The sequence below is a fragment of the Balearica regulorum genome, chromosome 16 (genome assembly GCF_011004875.1).
Source record: "Balearica regulorum gibbericeps isolate bBalReg1 chromosome 16, bBalReg1.pri, whole genome shotgun sequence".
NCBI classification, from domain to species: Eukaryota; Metazoa; Chordata; class Aves; order Gruiformes; family Gruidae; genus Balearica; species Balearica regulorum.
Window position 1 is genome coordinate 14,756,266 of NC_046199.1, and position 21,619 is coordinate 14,777,884.

The 21,619-nt window shown below is 39.5% G+C and overlaps 1 protein-coding gene across 8 annotated transcripts in view; it reads left to right on the forward strand.

The window, feature by feature from the left end:
- Positions 1–21,619, forward strand: part of LOC104639300 (disheveled-associated activator of morphogenesis 2) — a 107,349-nt gene that overhangs the window by 72,463 nt on the left and 13,267 nt on the right. For all 8 annotated transcript variants that reach the window (XR_012837981.1, XR_012837982.1, XR_012837980.1 and 5 more), the window contains 13 exons: positions 1,435–1,608; positions 2,865–3,013; positions 5,017–5,193; positions 5,810–6,236; positions 6,422–6,584; positions 9,644–9,755; positions 13,712–13,802; positions 14,370–14,456; positions 16,428–16,580; positions 18,188–18,317; positions 18,450–18,482; positions 20,249–20,352; positions 21,518–21,601. Coding sequence is in view for 4 of the 8 variants with exons in the window: in XM_075768315.1 (XP_075624430.1) it covers positions 1,435–1,608; positions 2,865–3,013; positions 5,017–5,193; positions 5,810–6,236; positions 6,422–6,584; positions 9,644–9,755; positions 13,712–13,802; positions 14,370–14,456; positions 16,428–16,580; positions 18,188–18,317; positions 18,450–18,482; positions 20,249–20,352; positions 21,518–21,601 (1,884 nt within the window). In the remaining 4 variants the exon portion in view is untranslated. The remainder of the gene's footprint in view (positions 1–1,434; positions 1,609–2,864; positions 3,014–5,016; positions 5,194–5,809; positions 6,237–6,421; positions 6,585–9,643; positions 9,756–13,711; positions 13,803–14,369; positions 14,457–16,427; positions 16,581–18,187; positions 18,318–18,449; positions 18,483–20,248; positions 20,353–21,517; positions 21,602–21,619) is intronic.

Genomic DNA, 21,619 nt, shown 5'->3' on the forward strand with positions numbered 1-21,619 from the left:
CTCTGGTTACTCTGTCCTGTGAATTCTTTTTTTTTTTTTTGACATTATGAACCCTTAAGGCTTTATTGACTTGCACGATATTAAAGCAAACTTCTGTCGATAGCACCCGATGGTGATTTCCTGATTCCGTGAAGTCAGTGACAAAGCTTTCATGTTGGTTCCGGGAACCTGGATTTCACTGAATTTTTCCTGCAGTTTGGACAAAATTTGATAATAAGCAAGTCCAAGTGATACATGCTAGAGGGTGGCTTTTTTGTTTACTACATCTTACCTGTAGAAAGTATAATCTCCTTATTTCCCTCAGTATCCCCCAGTTTTTGGAATTAAAAGATTATTTGTTTACACATAAAGCTGATGGAAAAATCTATATTGGATGTGGAAGTTATCAGTCTGGGAATCTGGTGTAGTTCAATTCCAGCTCTCTGGGTACCAGCAGCCTTCAGAAGCCAGAGATAATGATGGGAATGGTCCTGCTGTAAACAGAGCAGAGGGAAAGGCCACAGTGGCCATTTGGTTGGCACGGTCCACGCTGTAGGAACGAAAGGTGCCAAGAATCATTTATGACCAAAGGTAAATATCTAACTGGGGTGAGATGTGAGACTCTTCTGAGTTTATTTTCTCCATGGGCCGCGTTCGCTGACGCTGGGCAGTCAGATATATTCGCATCTTACTGAATCAACAAAGCTGCTTCTGCTCAGCAGGGACTGATGCATAGAACAGATACTGGAATCTGTCTGTGCCAGTTTCTAACACCGCAGATATAGGTTGTGCAGTGGAAAAAAAAAATCTTATTTTGAAGCAAACAATTTTTAATTGTTACAGCTGTGAAACAGCAATAAAATATATTGACTATTTTCATCGCTCCCTTCACCTATATATACACATATATGCGTATATATACAGACAAAAAAAATCTGTGTTAGATAAGATCTAAACCAAAACACAGTAATATTTATATCAGAAAATAATCTCTCAATAGTATCCTTTTTTCCTGACACAGAAGTGGCCGTTATAAAAATAACCACCTTCACTTCATTTTCGTACTGGGGCGTAGGTTGAAGTGGTCAGTAATTGAAACTTTGCTGAGACGGTCGTGCCACTGCTGCTGAATGGGAAGTTTGTGCACTGGGTTGTATATGACAAGGAGAATTTAAAGAGGAAATATTTCAGAGTGATAAATTGATGCATATTCATCAAAAGCGATAGGGAAACACAGTTACAATTAATATCTGTTTGTTTTGTAACTAAAACAAATATCGTACAGCATCTTGATGATGGAATGTCATTTTTTATTCTGTTCATTGGCAAGATAGATACATATTCCAGGCTGGTCCTTTATCTAAATGCCCTTGCATGGTAATATCGGGGATGCTGTCTTTCCCTTTCAATGAAGAGAAGCGATGGAGTCAAGTAATGAAGAACTTTCTGTTCCAGATTGATTTCAACACAAAGACCATTTTTAACATTGAAAAAGGAATTATTAAGAAACAGTTCCCTTTCTCACAAGTCAAAGCTTGTGAAGATACTGAAAGGAGGCGCTTCAGCATTGTGTTTCATGGGCGACAAGATTATGAGCTGGAAGCAGTGTCTCTTGATGATAAAAGGAAGGTAAGTTTTTACAATGTCATAGACAGATTGCTATAAATAACAGCTAATGTTATGGTAGTACCCAGCAGGTCCCAATCATAAATTGGAATTGTTATGCTGTGCATTGTGCAAACAAAGAAGTAGGAATGTCTTTATTCTGTGTATGTTCGTACATAGAACAAAGGGAATGTGAGTTCAGGATAAAGGACCTAGTAGTTCATCTTTTACCATCAAAATACACTGAAATTATTAAAAAGAGCAAGACAGCCTAGGTACAATGAGATATTTGTTTAATGAAATGATTCAGTGTTGCAGGATTTTGTATGAGCTGTTTCATTTTGGGGTCTCAGTTCCTTTCAAGTTCTAGGTTCAATTAAATATTCCAAGTCATTAGTGTAATTAGACTCTACACTGAAACCTGAGAAACTCGAGTCATGACATTACCACTAGTTTTTCACCTGAGTGCAGCTATCCCGGGTGTTTGGGGTGACCAAGTCTTGGAGTTTGTGTCATCCCACTGCTGAGACGCTGGAGCCAGCTCCACAATGTAGGCTGAGATACGAACTCTCAAAACCACAGAGGAGTTTACATCCAAACTTCTCCGGTGACCCATTTTGAAGGGGCTTTTTGCAGAGGGATTCATCCCTCGTGAAACAACAGTTCACTCCACATGCAGAAACTTTTATTCCAGAGGAACAGTGCCTCACAGTTGATGAGGTTAATGTTCCAAATAGATTAGCTTAATGTTCAAAATACATTTGGCAGAAGAGCTCAAAAAGGTACATGTATTCTGTAGTAAGAACATTCAAATATGGCCCTGTCTAACAAAAAAGAGCGCTTTAAATTCACACCAACCTTAATCCATGCTATCTTCAACTGTAGGCAAGCCTTCATTTTTTTGCTGGGGTTTGAGATTTCAAGCTAAATCAATCGAGTACTACTTGGGCTTGAACTGAGCTGAACAGAAACATTGTCCTAGATTGCTTTGTATATGAATTAAAAAAGTAAAATTATGTTTTACAGTAACCCATCCAGAATAAAATTATATTCTTCATACACTGACAAGTTTAGAACTGTGGGCATAAAACCAAATTGCAGTTAAGTAGTTTAGCATCATAGAAAGACCCTATTTATTTTATGTTAATTTATTTTACCTATTTGGCTGCTGCTTATAGTGTTGTCTATCATTTTTATACTTGAAAAATCCACCTATTAATGTCTTATTCAAGGGAATTAACATAGAAAATATACTCTGTCTGCTGCCACTTATTATATAGATAACATACCTTCTGAGCAGAGTTATACAGAGCAATTCGTGCAAGAGACCAGCAGAGTCCTGCTCTGGGAGAGCTGCAGAATGTGACGTGATACATGAAGGACTCCTGGATTTGCAGCAAAACACTTTTCCATCCACCGAATGGGTGAAGTACGAACTGCCCTTCCGTAGACCTCTGGGTTGTGGATTTTGTTAAATATATAATGGTGATGGTGCTCAGAGGGATTTTAATGGTGGGACTTCTTTATGTTTACCTCTTTACTTTTTACTCCATTTTCAGTCATAAGGAAAAGGAGAAAAAGACTGGCAAAGCAGATGAGGAGTATAGGAGTCCAGCTAGAGAACGTTGACTCACGCTGGCCAAATGGCTGCCCCAAAATTCATTAATTCATTCTCGTAATGTTCTGACCTTCCATCTTGTGGGGGTGGCCTAAAGGGGTGGTGGTTTCAGAGGCAGGAGTCGTTATTCAGTAGGAAATGGGCTGTCACCACCATTTCATTCAGCCCCTAAGCCGTCACAGATAAGCAGGACTTCTGCTTCCGCTTATTCTATTACTGAACTAGCGAACCAGCCACAATGATTTTGCGTAGGTTGCTACCCATCCTGCAGACAACCCACCCTTCCCCTGAGCCAGCTCCTAAAACACCTGGAAATTGCTTATACTATCAACGGAGAGAAAGAGAGAAAAAAAATTCTGTCTAGCAAAAACTAATGAAAAAAAAATTAACATTGTAATTATCTGCACAGGGCAATTATCTCAAAGACTTCACAGTTCACAGAAAATGATTTTAATTGTTTTAAAAAGGCTACCACTGTACGTCTTGTAAACACTATCCTCAAGTGTGTCCCAGGATTTGTTACTTTGCAACATTTAACAAGTTTGTTAACAAACAAAAATTGATTTTTATTTATCTTGTGAAGCAAAGCCCTTGTTGCTTTCTTCTTGATATTAATCCTCCTTTTTTTTTTGGCAAAGTAAATAATGGTGGAAGCATCTGGAGATCCGATTAAACTATAAGTCCCTGCTTTAAAGAAAGGAGAGATCAATATAACTGCCAGCTCCATTAAACAATTCTTATCACTTTGACTGTTTACGTGGGAATAGATGCAATTTATATTTTATGTTTAATTCTTCTGGAGCAGCTAAACTTATTTAAATTCCTCACAGAACACCTTAATCAACTAGCCACACCTTGAAGAGAGAGTGGAGGAAAAGAAAGGTCTGATAGAACTGTCAGAATGATAAAGAAATGCAGTAACCCTCAAGAAAAATGAGAATGCAAATGCTTAAATAAGAATAAACCCCACATACAGTAAAGCCCCACTTGTTCTTGAGTGTGGGGCCTTTCTTATAACCAGCAGAGCAGAATCCTAGAAGAGAGGCTGATGCAGAACATTTTGCTCTAAGAGAAGCTGCATACGGGCAGGCAATTTGTGCCAGGATTAATTTATCGTTTAAATAGGTAACACCCACAGTTTGGCACAGCCATTTCTGATGGAGCCCTTGAGAGCAGAATACTTTGACCCCTTCCGGCCAAGTGACTCGTGGGAATGAGGGGCCACCAGGATCAGTCCTCATGGAGTAAGAGCGTGTGCAGAGACATTTCCAAGAGAGGGAGAGTTCTTGGCCTGTGAGGTTGGGCACTAACTTATCTTATGGTGACTTGTTTATAGCTTGGTGGCAGTAAAACCCAGAAGACACGGAAACTCTGAAGCCTCGTCATATTATGCGCTGCTCAGTCACACAGTGAAGTCCTTTAAAAGCTCATAGTCCAAAAGACCCACCATTGCAAACAAACGCGGGGAATAAATAGAGTGGGAGGGACAGAGTGTAGCTAACAAAATAACAGGACTCGTGTGATTTTTAGTTGATACTCAGATCTTCTTAGTTTTAGCTCCCTCATTAGGCACGGCAGGCTGGAAGTTCATATTTTATGTCACAGTTTACTTACGTGTCAGATGTGAATAAGAAGCCCTCATCTCAATGGTTTTATGCTTTAGCATTGATACATTTTGACTGTTGCATGGAAGATGCTATAAAGATGTGGAGACTGATTGACATTAGAAAATGCTTGAACCTCTGTTCAAGCAAGGCTTGTGTAAATAAGTAGTCAGTGAAGAATGAACTGTATCTCCGTTCCTTGTCCTTCAGGTACTTGGTACAACTACGTGAAGGAGAGTTGACTTTATATTGCATAGGTCTGGGAGGAAAGAACAAGACTGCAGACCCTGTAACAAATACAATTAATTTGTCAGGTGGTAATGTGAGTGTCAGCAAGGAGAATGGATGCAGTACCTTCTCAGTCCAGACCAAAGAACACAATTATTTGTAAGTATAGATGGTAATTAATAATTTGTTAAAGCAGAACTACTGAAAACAAGGTCAAGCAACTGAGAATCTCAATGTCCCAGAACAAAATGCAACAGTGGAGAAACGAGGCCATCAGAATTATCTAGATTGCCCCTCCCATTGCTCCTCAGTGATCTGATGAGTATTTTAATGTGGAGTTAAAGGTACCACATGGTGGAATTGAGAAGACACATTGAAATACTGCCCACAAAGACTCGTCTGGTTGTCGTGTCAGGAGCCAGTGAACAGATATATCATTCAGCTTGATAGGACGGATGTGTGAACAGGTTCCGACTAGCTTGTGCAACAAGCCCAGTAAGACGTAGCATATTGTTCACCTTCCCCCAAGGTGGAGAAGAGGAATTATGAGGTAACTGCACCACAAAGTCAATATATGGCAAAACTTCAGCTCTCTAACCTCAGACACGTAAGCAATTAACTCTGTCTGAAAAGGTCAGAGTCAGCAGCACTGGGCTCCTCTGACAAGTAAAGCTGCTGAACATCATTCTGCTTAAATAAGAAATATCTGTGGCTGTATTAGTCAGCATGTTATTTACACTTCCTTGCGTTTATATATGACATTCTTAAATTTCAGGTTTCGAATACCCTTTACTGTCCAAAGGAACAGGGCAGAGGATGTTGGCAAGCTCCAGAATGAGTGGGTGTCTCTCATAGAACGGTACTGTCAGCTGTGCGAGGGTGCCTCACTGCCTCAGGAGGGATCTCAAGGATGCACCTCCTCCGAAGCTGATTACGAGGATTTTACTGTACCTCTGAATGAACAGAAAGAAGAGGCCCTCTACTTTGGTGTGAGTTCTGCAACAGCCAGTCTGAACAAGTCTTCGAGCCCCCAGACAAAGCCTGCGGAGGGGGAAGCAGCCCCAGCATCACCATCGCTTCCACTTGCCCTAAGTAAGGCGGAGGTACCGCCAGCCCCGCCTGTATTCCCGCAGCCCCCCAGCCTCTCTCCATCGACAAAGAGAACCAAAGCCTTTCACTGGGATGTTGTTCCTTATGATAAGGTGAGGATGAAATTGAGGGGACCTGTTAAAGAAAAAAATAATATTGTAGCCTGTATTACATTATAGTTATCATGAAAGTACAGCTGTGTCACAAAGCGACCTGGATGCCTTCTCTGTGTTTGGATAGAAAAAAGCAGCTCTGTTCTTTTGGCTTTTTGTTTACCCTGTCATTCCTATATTTTTAGATTCAAAAATCTGTCTGGGGATCATGTGATCCATGCAAGAAAAAAATAGATGTATCCAGACTCTGTGATCAGTTCCAGATCCAGGACGTGGCGGTATTTTCGGGCAATGAACCTTCAGCGAATCAGCACATCATGTTAGATCGAAAAGTCGCGCATAACTTCAGTAAGTTTATTAATAAGGACTGTGTGTTCCTGTCTGGAAGCCTGGGGTGAGCACTGCATGCATTTTCTATTTGTACTTTCTGCCATTCAATAGGCCATGAGACAAGCTCGTGTTGTCTTGTAACTCAGTGCCCCTCTACTCGTTTACACAAATAGACCTCATGGCTCAGTTGCTCTAAATGTGGTCCTTAATGATGTAGAGTAGGAGCACCAAGCTTCTCCTCCTCTTATACAAAGCATGTGGATGTGCCACTGAGTTGGGATGCTGTTGTCTCGAGGCAGACATGTAAAATCATGTATGACACCTGTGAAATCAATGACTCTGACCTCAAAGGCTTTTCAAACTTTCTGGGCTGTCCAGGTGAAACAAGTCAACAGAAACAGCTTGGCAGCTAGAACTTTGAGTACTGTGCTCCATCTCCCTCTTACATTGAGTTCAAGAATATTCATGTAGGTGTAGATGGATTGGTGTAAGAAGCCTTTGAGGCAACAAGCCAGGTTGCAGGAACTCTCTTGGCCTTTCTCTGGCCCATAGCTGAGACTGTGAATGGCTGTCTGGAACGGTTATGAACAGGATCCTTCCCCCTCATATCCTAGGTATGATTCTGCAAAAGGCCTGACCTGTGAAAAGGTCTTTCACAGCTAACGAAGCAGTTCAGCACATAGTTCTGGTCTTACAAATAGAATGATGTAAAGTTCTTTCAATTACTTTGATGAGAAGTGGCAGATATTAAAGGAGCAAGGGTAATTGTTCTTCAAAGACTACTCTGATTTCCATTACAGGGATGGCTGTCCAAAAAAGTTCTATAACCTAGTGATGTTTTAAGAAATGTTACATGTGTAAAGAATTTGGGGCAGTTAATTTTGAAGTTTTAATGATTTCATCTTTATGAATATTGATAAGAAAGAATATATTTTGGAGAGTGTGTAAAGTTTTAATTGGCAACTGTAAATGGAGATAACTTGTTGGCATTATTGCAGCCATTGACTAACAATTTGAAGGGTTAAAAGGAAGTGAGTGATACGAAAGTGCTGTTGCAGATAAAAAGAATCCTGTAATAGCACTTTTATCTACTAAATCATTGCAGTTTCTTTGAGGAAATTTCTTTCTTTTGGTTTGCAAATAGCACCATTCTTCCTTTTGATCCTATTCCTCTTACAATTTTTTTCACTCAGGCATTCTACATCCATTTCTTAATCTTATCCTTAAAGTCCCATCAGTGAGATTTTTGGCATATACTTATTATAATGGACATTACTTAGATCAAAAGTTAATTTGATCCTGAGAATTCTGATTAATCTTCCTGCAAGTGCTGCAAACCACAGTTCTTAAATTAACGAATAAAAAGATGAAGCTCCAAAATGCCAGTAGGTTAAAATTTCTTGAGAATTTGAGTGGGTATCTGAACACAAGAGAAAAATGAGAGTTCTGAAAGATCATCTACACACTAAATTCAAGCCCAATGCATGAGAAAATGCAAATAAAAGCTAACTTATCTAGTGGATTCTTGTAGACAAAATACATTTCTGCCATACAGAGTACAGGCATCAGAAAGAGAGAGACAAGAAAAACATCCTCAGATTTCCAATGAAAAAGTTTTGGGAAACACTATAATGTATGTGTTAATCCAAGAATGTGGGATCTAGTGGGTGAAAAACTGATTTCGGAGTCAAAATACCAGCTTGGTGCCTGTTTCACTAATTTCACCTACTGAAAATGTTCAAGAAAATATCAAATACTTTGTAGACAGGTCGTGAAAAGTTTAAAATCAACATTTTATTTTACGATGAGTTATTCACTATGTTACGGTCCGTAGACATCACCCCACCTGAAGAGACAGATGGTTTAAAAGGCAGAGGGAAGCAGAAGATATAAGGCACAAGAAGGAAAAAGGGAAGATTCTGTCAGGCTTAGCACTAAAGCTAGATCTTATAACAAAATTAAAAGGGTGGAAAGTGTGTCAGAGGAAGAATGAATGGTATATACTCCATTGGCCGACAGTCTCCTGAGAACCATCAACAGCTGACTCAGACCACAGCAAGTTCTTATAGCCTGAAAAACTCTGCTCCTTTTTAGGACTGGAGGAAAAAGAAAAGGTAAACCATACACATCTTCCTGAGTTCTCCTTCCCAATCCCCTTGTGCTGCTCAGAGGAGTTCTACCGTAGCAAAGACTCTAGGACAAGTTTCATGCCAACACTGAGAAGCATTTAAACCTTTTTGCTTTCTCTGCTGATGCCCTCTCTTCACTTCCTTGTGCTTCCTTTTTTACCTTCATCCTTTGGTGACAATCATGGAGACAGACAGTAATTAAAGAATAACTGGCAAGACAAAATAGTCTTTTTAGGAGCAACGGCCTCCCAAATGGTTCTTCACCTGTTTGGGGAAGAGACATCTTCTTTCCATTTTCCTATCATAGTGCATATTATGAGCTAGCGCCATGTCAGCACAGAAGTCTTAAACATTACAAACCCTCTTAATCAGATTTTAGAATATCAGGCAGTGTGGAAGAAGTGAGCGCTTCTGTTTCCCAGGTTGCCTTCATTTTGGGAGTAATCTTTCTTGCATGGACTCTACCCACATTCTTTTGAACCCTGGAAATCAAACAAAGCAAGTCAACAAAATCAAAACAAGTGGATAATTTAATTTCTTTCACCTTCAAAATATTATAATACTCCAATACATCATATTATTGTTTTGAAAAAAAATTATTTTGACTGTTGAGCTGAGTACAAGAGAAATATATATGAGCAAGCAATTGAATACCTTCTGATAGCAATATCTTGATAGTTCTGTCTTAAGCATTGACTATGTTCTGACAGAAGTGTATTTTGGCTTGATTACTGCTATGTATATTTAAATAAAATATGAAGATTCAGTTTTTGCCTTAGCATTAGCAGCTACTAAGTGTTTTGCGTTTTTTCTGGTTTTGGGTTTGGGTTTTTTTTCTGCTTTTTTTTTTTAAAAAAAATAATCTGGAAAGTAAATATGAAATGTTTTAGTGATTTTCCTTCCCTTGAGCATTTTCTTCAAAGTAATCGAAGAATCATTTTCCTCCAGACATTTTTCTTAAAAGTTTCCGTATAAAACCAAGCGAGCTGAAAGAAAAACTGTACATTATACATGAAGAGAGTGGTGGACTTACAGATGAGCAGATTACAGCACTAAGAAGGTAATCTTTGGGGCTCAATTTTTGTTTATAATGTATGCTACCTTTTGGGGAAGCCATAATCTTCTGCGAATAATAGGAAGTTCAGGAAAGATGCTACATTGGACCTCTCTTGGTTGTGAATAGAATATTCGGGTTGCACACAGAAATCTCAGTCCTTGCAACTGAGATTTTAGAGTGTGTCCCCAAAATATCATTTTTCCCCATGTTGTGTAGCAAAAGGGATTGCAAGGAATGACAGCAAATCTGACATGATTTTGTGAACTGGTTACAAGGAGCAGAGTAAGTAAAAGAGTAAGTTGTGGCAGTGAGAAGGTGTAACTTGATGAGAAAACTTTACAACATTGCTTACTACAGCCTTACCATCTGTTGTGGGATCAGACATGAAAGAAACAAAAGGAATCCTGTTCCCTATTTAAAACTGGTTTGGAGAGGAGGAAGCCAGACAAGTGTTAAAAGACCGTCATGGGATGATGAGATATGAAGAATATCAGTCTTTCTGAGTGGCAGAGATTTGTGGGTTTAAAGCAGGATGCAAATCTCGGTATCTTTAAAAAAATTGAATTACTATATTGAGAGAAATAGTTTTCAGGAGTGTAAGCAAACTATTGGCATGTGAAATTTGTAGGAACTGGATTATGTCTCTTTGAATAGTTTAAGGCAGAAAGAAAGGAAAGAAGCAGGATCCTAGAGTACTGTCAGTTATACATCCCAGGTGATACCTGTACCATTTCATTAGACGCATTCCTGTGAAAATGTAATGTGAAATTCTTTCTTGCTTCAAAATAAGAAATCTTTGAGTTTTTTGCTAGAGAAATCTTGCAAAAAGGTGATGTTGGCAAAGAAAGCGAGGAAGTAAATAATCAGTTTTGCTACCGATGTGTCTACTTCCTGTGGAATGAGTTTAATTCTGGCCTTAAAATCCTGATCGTAATCAGTACATCAACAGTAATTATAAAGCCTGCAGAATCATGTCTGTGCTTAGAAAGTGATGTGAACAGGAAGAACAGAGAGGTAACGTACGGAATTAATGTCATTACGTGAGATTGCGTGTATGAAGCTTGCCTGAAGTACAACGGGATATGGACAGGATATTGAATATTTAAATGTTTTAAGTGTACCGGTGTTCTGGAGGAAGTGTCCGTGCTGCCCCAGTGCTCTACCAGTTACACCCCACACTGGTGCGCAGTGGATTGTGAGCTGGTGAGTGGTGTAAAGCCCCACCGAAGGTCATGGAGCTCTGCTGCCTTTCAAAAGCTGACCTGAACAGCTTCTTTCAGAAAAAAAAGATCTTACTGCAGTTTCTAATTGCAGGGGTGGAATGGGTCATAATTGCAGTGAAATGTCTTGGACATGGAGAGTGCTCTCTGTTGTTCAAGCCCTACTACAGCGCTGCAGATTCAGCCCAGGATCTCCACGCTGTTGAAATTAGTATAACACCACTGAAATCACTGATTTATAGCATCTGGGCTCTTTGCCATCAGACAATAATCATAATAATAATAATGATGGCAATGAAGCTTGAAATATTTTATTTTTTCCTTGAAGATTTCAGAGTTTTCCTTTGGTAGCAATAATGCTGAGGAAAATTTTCTAGTAACAGAATGTGTAAGAGAGATTGGATGCTGCATTGCTATATGTTATATAGGATCAAGAATTCTGTTCCTGGGATTCTTATTTCTTCCCAAAATCTAGGAATGCATGTACAAATCTTGTAGTGAAAGGAAGCTGATTTTTCCCACCCCAACAGTTTTAAAAATGTTACTGAAGTAGATGAGATGCATTGCAGAACTGAGGGCTGGATTTCCAAGGCAGTGCAGCGTCTCACAGCTCCCGTTCAGACGTCTCATCCAAGGAGCAGACGCTTAGCTGGAACCATCAGCACTCACAGGTTTCTCTTGTACGAGGCGCTGTAGTGGAGTTGGCATGATACGAGGAGCAGGACGCTTAGCACTTTTGAAGACCTTTCCACTCAATTTAGGTGCCATAGCGGAAAACTTTACCGTGGAAACTGCAGCCCCCGATTAATTGAGAACCTGTGGTTCTGACAGGAGTTTAAACAGGACAGTCAGGGGCTGGAAAAGTCCTCTCTGTGCAAATTATACCTGTCATATTGTCTGAGCCTGAGCAGGAAGTCTAAATTCTACTGTTCTAAAATGAAAAAATATTTAAAGCCAAAACCAAGATCACATTTTTAAGACTTTGAGCGGGGAGCAAAATGTTCTGCTCACGTATCCAGTGAAGGTTAGTGGAGGTGGTGGAATATTATTAGAAACTTCAGGACTTATTTTGATACAGAAACCTTTGCATAGTTCGCTGAATGCTTCTTTATCTTGACTTCTTAAAATCAATTGCAAAGCACCCTTTGTCTCTGTAAAGTTAATTTTTCAGAACAGTAGGAGATTTTTCATTGAACAAATTCTGTTAGAGTTGCATTCATGTAAAAAGATATTTATGGAATGCATTCACATAGTCTTGTGCTTCCTTTTCCATGGCTTCCATTGTTTAATGCTTTAAGCTTTAAACCTAGATAATCGGCTAGTTTCATTTCATACACATAATACGTTAAAATAATTTGATGCGATATCAGACTTCTGATTAAATGAAGATATTTGCTGTCAGCTTTAAAAAAGTGTTATTTGAATTTGCTTAGAAAGTTAAACTATTTTTAATGATAAATAAAAAAAATATTTAATTTACCAACAGATAACTTATTTTTAAATAAGAATTCATTTTTTTTGTTCTTGATGATGAAGGGTGATGAATGGAATACTTTGTAATCTGTTTTAATATAGACTTAATAATTCAAATCCCAGCAATTACTCAATTAAAGCGTCATATTAAATTATTGACAACAGTAAAAAAAAAAATCTTATTGTTTGTCCTGTATTTAACATGCTCAAATCTTTGCCTTATTTTTTCCATCTTTGAATACATTTCCTTGCATTTAATGAAAATGTATATCTATCTCCATGAATGTTTAAGCACACTTGCTACAAATTTAGTAGTTTTTCTGCAGAGAAAGAAGAGAGTAGACCTGAAAACATATTTAAGATTCTTAATGCTCCTTCTCATATGTTAGCTATAACATTGATTTCATTTTTCTTCTTTAAGATACGCTACGAATTCCCCTGGTGTATCAGGCAGGCAGGAAGAGCTGCAAAGGAGGGGAGCTGTGGTGGTGTGAGTTTGTTTTTCCAAGTGGAGGCACGTTTAAAGACATCAGTTTTCTAAAAATCTGCAGCTCTGGAGTGCTGTGGGAGAATATTCTGTTGCTTACACCAAAGGAAGAAAGTTGTGGGTCTGTGTTACAAGCGATCAGCAAAACTGAGAAACGGGTCTCGGATGTGATGTGGCAGTTAGAAAGGCAGAAATGTCATTGCCCGTTCTTGTTTCACGGGCAATTAAAAAAGTTTTGGAGGGAGGAGACGCTCAGACCATGGGGCCCACTGGTAACTACACCACAGCATGAGTCTGCTCTGCTCTTGTGCTAATTTTTCAAAGAAGTTATTGCTGGAGCCAGCTGAGTCAGCACAGCCATAACTGCTCAAAAAGTGTATATTGTTACTAGCTGCTTTTGAAAGGTTCATCCAATCAATGAAAACAAGGCACATATGTATCAAGCACAGAATTAATGAACCTCTTTGGAAATTATGCCCTTAACTCCTTCGTCACGTGGTTTTACAACAGCCCATGCCATCGTAAATCGTCTGTAGATCTGCAGGTGAACACTACTGACAGTTATTGTCAAGCCTTATTTTTATATATAACTATTTCCAGATATGCAGATGTATCTGCAGAACCTTTTTTGCTTTCCATTGCATAGTTGGCTCAAATGTCTATAAAGTTAAATAAACATGCGATACGTAAAACACACTGAACAGTAAGAAATTCTGACGCATGGAACGGAGTGACCGTTTTATGTTGCACCAATATAATTTTCATTTGCTGTTTTACAGATACATGCCAACACCAAAAGATGCAGAAAGGTACCAGTCATTCAAGGGGTCTCCTTCCCAGCTGCACGTGGTCGATCAGTTTATGCTAGAGGTAAGAAGGCACAGCATTAAAATATACCACATCATTTCTAGGACTCTCTCTTCTAGATAAAACCACTACCAGAAGCTGTTGTTTGAAACTTAATTTTACAATCTCGGCCAGAAACAGTATAAGAGGATTTATCTGATAAAGAGTTGAGACAGGTGGATATTATGAAGAGAAGCGTATGGATTCCTTTGTGTCTCCAAGTCACACGCCCTTCTTCCAAAGTAGGAGCTGATTTATTCTAAGCTTGATTTCCAAAACCTGTAACGGTAAATTGTATGCATTTAACTATTCTTGTTCACAAGAAATGAGTGTCATTGATTTTAGTAGTGTTTGCCCTACTAGTATACAGTGTTTTCTTGCATTTGCATATGCAAATGATGCATATTTAGGTATGTTATTTTTATATTTGCCATAGTATATCTACAGACTTAAAGCCTAGAATAAAATTAATAAATCAGTACAGAAATTAGAAAAGTTATGGTGAAGCTAAATTAATAAATTATGAAAGATACATGCGCATGTTTTGGTATAAACATGGTTTTGATTCCTTTTCTTTTCAATTTTATGCAGATGTGTAAAATCCCCCACTTAGGCCAGAGGCTGGATCTCCTGCTTACCATACGTGAGCTCCCTGTGAGCATGAGAGATTTGGAGCCTGTGAGTACCACGACTGCTCCACAGCGCGTTTGCGATCAAAATCTACCAGTGAGGTAGTAGAGGGTCAAGTGGCCTCAATGCAGATTTCAAAGCTGTCGAGTTGGGGAGGTTTTGGGTTGGTTTTCCCCTTTTTATCTCCTATAGCAAAACATCTCTGTGGTGGCAATTCATAGTCTAATAATCCAGGCAGCCTAGTGTATAAAAACCCATTTCATGGCACTGTTCAAAAGTAACAAGCAAAAATGTTAAAAACATTCTAAAAAATCTCTATAGGTCATGGCTTTGTTAGAGACAGGCTACATTTGAAATACAGTGGCACTGGTGCATTTGGAATACTTTTGGGAGTCCAATTAACTTTATTGTGTTTTGTTAATGATAGTATTCCACAGTACTGGTCCAAAACAAAACACAGGCCAAAAAAAAAAAAAAAAAAAAGACAAATGAGGGCTATGGTATATATGCATGTATACACACGTATGTGCATTTAATATCATCCTTACTCCACTAAGGTTCAAGAAGCAGCTGCTAATGGGTCTGGCAGTGGAACAGACTTCCACAAAGGAGGGAGAAACGAACAGGAAAGGATTTTCAAATTTTTATTTGGGGTTGTTAAACTTTCCTCTTTCTTTGGTCAGTGACAAGACAGAAGTGAATTTCACCATTAAAATTCAGTTCCTTTTGTGGGGAGGTTCTTGCCCCACAAGCTGAAAGGATCAATCTAAAGTCATAGATACTCAGAGCAAGTTCATTCGACCAGCGTCTCGTAGACATTTACTGTTGTCAGAAGACTGGAGGAGGCTGTTCACCCTCAGGATTACAGCATTGAATTGAAATGTTGCAAACCAGAGTTCAAGTCCCTCTCTGCCTTTTTCAGGATGACCTAGGGGTGGGGGGAATGCAAATAAACAGTATTCCAGTCTCATGGGCTGGGTCCTCCTGTTCCAAGGCGCTGCCTTACCTGCCAGGGTTTGTATATGCTTTGATTCAAAACAAAGTATTTCGACATGACTCTGTTTCTATGAAAATGTTTCAAGGCTTATGCTTTGATTCTGCATGGGAATGAAAACAAAATTTGAAAGTTTTGCAAGCCCGAGTTGTTATCCTTTGCCTGGCTGTGATTAAAACCATAGTAACAGTGAACAAAACTCAGAAGAGGAACAACAGATGGAAAACACCGGGGAGATGCAGAGATTTCTGACCTGCCTGGTACAATGCTTCACCTTTGCTGTCCTCCACTGAAACCAAATATTTGAATATTTGGAATATTTTAACAATGGCTTTCAGCTCTCCCACGTGTTTCATCCTTTCCCTGTTTTTAAATTTGTGTGTTGGTGACTGATGGAGAGAGGTGTGGTGCTAAAAAAAAAAAATATAATTTCCTAATTTAAAACAAAACCACCTCTTGTGTCTACAGCCCTAGAAGGGAGGTGGCTTCCCTGGGAAAACAGAAATTGATACTGAGTTTGATTACAGGACATTATTATTATTCTTCCTTGTGGGGAAACTGTGCTAAGAATTTTGATAAGATACGAGTCTTCAGCTGGTGTAAACAGAAAGGAGGGAGGTGAAGGATGGAGAACCTTACTCTGTGCTCCAGGCTATCTGCTTCCCCCGACGCCTGACATTTGGTGCAATCTGGTGCACTCAAACAGCAAAATACTTTTTCTTCAGCAGCATTTTTAAGAGATGAGGTTGAAGTGGTTTTGGCAGGACTGGTTTGGCAGCCAGAACGGATGTGACCTCCATTGGGTAACTGTGTCAACACCGGCTTTGTCTTGGGGGGAGACTTTTAACCGGTCCTTCCCGATCCCCTGGCCGGTTCCCAGGGAGGTTGAGTAGGAAGGAATCCATCAGCCGAAGCGTGACTTGCTTCAGGTGGGCACAGGGAGGCTTTTGGCAAAGGGAAGGTATAGGCACCATCGATTTACTCACAGTTTCAATTTAAACTGAAGGAAAACCTGTGTGTTTCAGCTAATAAACCAGAAAATCCAAGCAAGTAAGCAGCTGCAATCCAGCCAGAAATTTGTCGCTGTCTTGGAGTACATTTTAGCCATTGGGAACCATTTAAACGAAAAGGCTGGAAAAGAGAAGGCTAAAGGATTTCGATTGTCATCTTTGGCCAAAGTGAGTAAATATTTTTCTTGTCATTAAAATCATCATATTATAAGGTATGTTAGGCATTAATATTAACTCAGTTTTGCCCTGAATGTGGGGAAAGGCAATCATTTTTAATGAGCAGCTAACATTTTAACATCTGCTCTTGGTTACACTAGAAACAAAATCCCGTTTAACAATGTACTCTTTAATGTGTGTTATAACAAGATGCGTTTCCCTGTTTTAGAGCAGCACTGGCTAGACGGGGCATTGTGGTGTTGAACACACTGCGTTTCTAATGAGGTAGGACATCAAAATGCTGACTGCCCTGATATGAAGATCCCCCGGCTAGAAGAGGCATCCCAGCCGCAGGCCCCTGGTTAGCTGCAAGTTTAGAAAAATTGTGTTTTGCAGTTTTGTGCAGAGCACTGTTGTATGGATCCTCTTCGTTTCACGTGGTCAGAGGCTGTAACTGCAGCATTTTCCCGTGGTAGTTACACTTCTATAGCAGCGGAGGAATTTCTCAGCGCTTCATTTTACTCCAATGCAAAGGTCTTTTGCAACGAGTGGTACAATGCCAGTTTAAGGTAAAGTTTCCAAAGCAGAATAAAAAAAAAAGTAAATAAATTAATTCAAAGGGAGTGGAATTTGCCTGCAATGGTTTCAACACCCCCATCGTTGCTCTGCTGGACGATTGAATAGGGGACGAAGTTGTGTTCTTTACTCTTTCCTGACAGAGATCTGCTGTACAAGAAGCATCGTCTAACTCTTAGTTCTCTAATTGTCTCTTCACTGACCTACCACTTGCGTGACATTGGGCTGAGTTTTCCATTAGTTTTGAGGAAACTGCTTTCCCTTCTTCATCAGAATTTGCCATCAGAAAATGCTGCCACTGAGCACAGGGGTTTTCCCCCCTCCTCCACCCAACAGCAGCAGAGCATCATATTCTGCTCCTAAAAAGTACAAAATAGATACAAATTTCCTAAGCTGCCTTGTACCTTTAACACTATTGTTAGATTATGCCTGATCTGTAAATAGGAGAGAAGGATTTTTATTTTGGTTTTGTAAGGTGTCTTTCCCATCTGGAGACTTTAACATACGAGTGAGTGATTTATAACTCTAGTGACAATTCTGAGACAACTTGCATTCCTTTTTTAAATTTTTTTTTTATTTTATATATATATATAACAGCTGTAATACCACATCTGTCATAATGAAAAATGCCTACAAAATCATTTTCTGCCACAGAGCATCTTCCCAGATTCAATTAAGGAACTTTTCTATCTTTGCGAACGCAGCACGCTGTTCTTAAGTGGAAAGGAATAATGACTGTGTTTGGAGGTCCAGAATCAGCTGCAATCAGTTAGGATACCTTAAGTTAAAAAAGACCCGTGTGAATAAGAAGACACAAAAGAACAAGGAAGGTCACCGGATATGAAAGTGTAAAGCTGATCTTAATCAAGAATGTCTGTGAAATGGCAGATTGAAAAGGAGAAGTTAAATTTCATTGTGTTTTCTATTCTTGTCAAATTTACCTGGGAGCTATCAACATTCCTGCTGTTCCTTTTTTTTTTTTTTTTTCTTTTTTTAAAGTATGATAGCTCAGTCTGTCAATTCTTGCTCTATTCTATTTGCAGTTACCTCTGTTGCGGGGTAAGGAGAGGACATTCACCTTGCTTCATGCCCTTGTGGAACAGATCTTCTTACATGAGCCTGATCTGGCCAAATTTTCTCAGGAGTTGACAGAATTTGAAGCTGTTCCTGATGGTAAGAGGAGGGAGGGGAAAAAAGTAATCAACAAATAACAAAAATGAAGTCCTTCAACTTCTGTGGAAACTCCTATCCTCACAACACGAATGATGCTTATTAGCATGTTTTTCCCTCTCTCTTCCTTTCCAGCTTCTATGAAGGGCCTCAGTGCTGAAGTTGATGGTATGTAAATGCGGTTTCTAAATTCAGAGAAAGATTTTTCATACGTCGTGCACTCATTTGGAACAGGTTTTCATTGCACTGCTGTAGTTTGTAAAGAGTGGTAAAGGTTCAAAACATTCAGGTAAAGTGTTGCTATGGTGATACTTAACCTGCCATGTTACTGTGAAGAATTTAAAAAAAAGACACATTAAAGTGTGTCCAGGTGGTTTAGAAATATAAAAAATATACTGCCCATGGTAAATAGAGTTTATCATAAACTACAAATGTTAAGCGATACGAGTGCTCTGTCAAAGTTGCAGCTGTAGCAGAGTCTCCAGGAGCAGGCAACGCAGCAGAAAACTTCCTACAGCTCAGTCCTGAAGTTCAAGAACTTTGAACCAAACTGGTCTCCTTCTCCAGAGAGGAGTCCAACACTAGTGAAGTCCACAGGAGGGAACAGAATACAGTTATTGAAATGTAAGATAGACTTTGGGAGACATTTACATCTTACCACTGAACAGTATCATAAGGTGACCAGTGAATTCAATGGATTTTAGATTGAACCCTTTGAGAGCTGATAGAGAGGTGTACGAGTGGATGAAAATGACTTGTATTGTATAGAAAGTTTATAAAAATCTATCTTTTGAAAATGTGGCATGGGTGTTGACTGTAACTACAGAGCAATATATCCTATTTCAGCCTTTGATAACATACCTGAATGGCAGTCACTCTCAGCTTTCGGTTTGAAAAGCCCTTGAGCCTATTCTGCTGGGCTTTGGGAGTCAGCCAGGCATGTAGTTTGAGACTACTAAAATGTGTTTTTATTCTGTTCCAAGAAATTCCAATCAATTTTTTAGGAGACGTAAGTAACTAAAAATAACACTATTTACCTTCAGTCACTTGTGTTCTTTGGGAACAACATTGGTAGCGATTCAACATCACTAAATATTTTAAAGACAGTTTTGGAAAGTCATGGCTAAAGCGATACAATGGACAAGGTACCAGAAACTGTTGGGACCTGTCGAAGGAGGTGAGTCGTGGCAACTGGAGGAGATTGACTGGCCTCTTCCCTCCATGGATTCCTGATAGTCCCAGTGCAGTCACTCTTATCTTCTGAGTCCCATTCTCCAGGGCAGAGAGGGAAAGAGATGGACCAAATGCCACTGAACCAGCCGTTCTCACCATGTAGTTCAAGGCACATCCTGGGGCTCCTCCATGGCAAGTGTTGCATGAGCACAAGGCAAGGAAGATGCTAGACTGCACCCTGGGCCAGTTCAGGACCAAGTCCCTGGAGCCAAGGCTGCATGGTCTTCTCCACCCATTTCACACCGTGAGAGCTCCCACAGTAGCAGTCCAATGTAGCGCTTAGTGCCAACTGACAAGATTTCTTACCCTTACATAGAGTAGAATTTTCTTTCTTTTATCTTTAAAGGAACCCTGAACTTTCTACACAAAAACGTAGGTTTGAAGAATGTTATTTTCATTGCTAATCCCAGTGCTCAAAGCTAGGAAAGGTCAGATTTACGGCTGCTGCATAACCATACTAGCGACCTCTTCTTTATCCTGCTGTTGCTGTGATGTGATCACATACTTTTTTTTTTTTTCCCCATAAACCCATGCCTCTTTCAGGATTTCTGTTGCAAAACAGAAAGTTAATATTCCTAGGTGAATGTATTATAGACCCATATTCTCCTAAATATTCTATGTGTGTTAAATTAGACATTTGCCGTCCTTCGGCCACAACGGCATGCTAGTGAAGTTTCTCATTTTCTTTCTCTTTTTGTTAGTTTTAAAAAACGAATTGGAAAACGTTATTCAGTGCAAGCGGCTTATTAAACCCAAAACAATCAAGGCAACGCCCCAGGAGTCACAGTTCTACAAGGAACTAAAGGTAACCTTACCACAACTTTATTGTGGGCTGGAGGTAAAAGATGAGTAATCTGCTTAGTTTGTGCTGAGTCCTGCCCTGACAAGGGGGTCGGGAGCATTTGAGGGAAAGTGGCCTTTTATTCCCTTCTGGCAGTGTCTCATACTATAAGCTGCGGCATGGGATGGACTTTTCAGTTTCTGCATCTCCTGCTTTTGCTTCACAGGCAAATAGGCTGGAGTGGATGAGGAACAGGTAGCCCCATGGTTGCCCATCATAAGTACTTTGGAATAATAGCAATTTTGGAGCATATATGAATTTGTAATAATTTCCTCTACCCTCAGACAGAAGGGAAGATAGCATAGAGAATCACAGAATCATTTAGGTTGGAAAAGATCAAGTCCAACCATTAACCCAGGATTGCCAAGTCCACCACTAAACCATGTCCCCACGGGCCACCTCTACATGTCTTGTAATTACCTCCGGGGATGGTGACTCCCCCACTTCCCTGGGCAGCCTGTTCCAGTGCTTGACAACCCTTTCGGTGAAGAAATTTTTCGTAATATCCAATCTAAACCTCCCCTGGAGCAACTTGAGGCTGTTTCCTCTCATCCTATCGCCGGTTAGTTGGGAAAAGAGACCACCCAAGAAACATCATCCAAGGTCATGCCTAAGTTGTGAGTATAGGTTGATCTAAGATGATTCCGCCCATGCTAGTGGCAGAACAAGATGCGTTGGAGGACACAACGAAGAGGCAGCTGAACAGGCTGCTTCAAAATTAAGAAATTTTGTTTCAATAGTTAAGTTTCTAAGACCCTGTTTCTGCCTCCTGAAGAACTGGGGACTGGGAGTGTTTGCTTCACATGCAAAAAGGCTAGACTGTGCCAAATGTGGGTGGAAATTAGGACCTTATGATGCATGTCTAGTTCTGTCAATTTTAATAGATTTAGGTAGTGTCATTGGATGATACAGTAAAAAATTCTCTAACATTGATGTTTCTTTTTTTTTTCTTTGATGTCTTAATACTTGCAAGGAAATGTGTGTGCTTGATGTATGCTTATCTTTTGTGAAATGTGAAATTTTTGTGACATGAAAATTTTGACTTGAATTATCTTGTTTTCACTGCTGTTTAATTCCTACTTTAATATTATGCTCCTATACCAAATTAAGAAGTTTTATTTTATTACAGGATTTAATTCAGAAATATGAAGGGGATCTATCCCAGCTGTCAAAAAGATGTGATGAAATGAAGAAGCTTTATAGCAACATACTGGTACGTATCATATTAAAA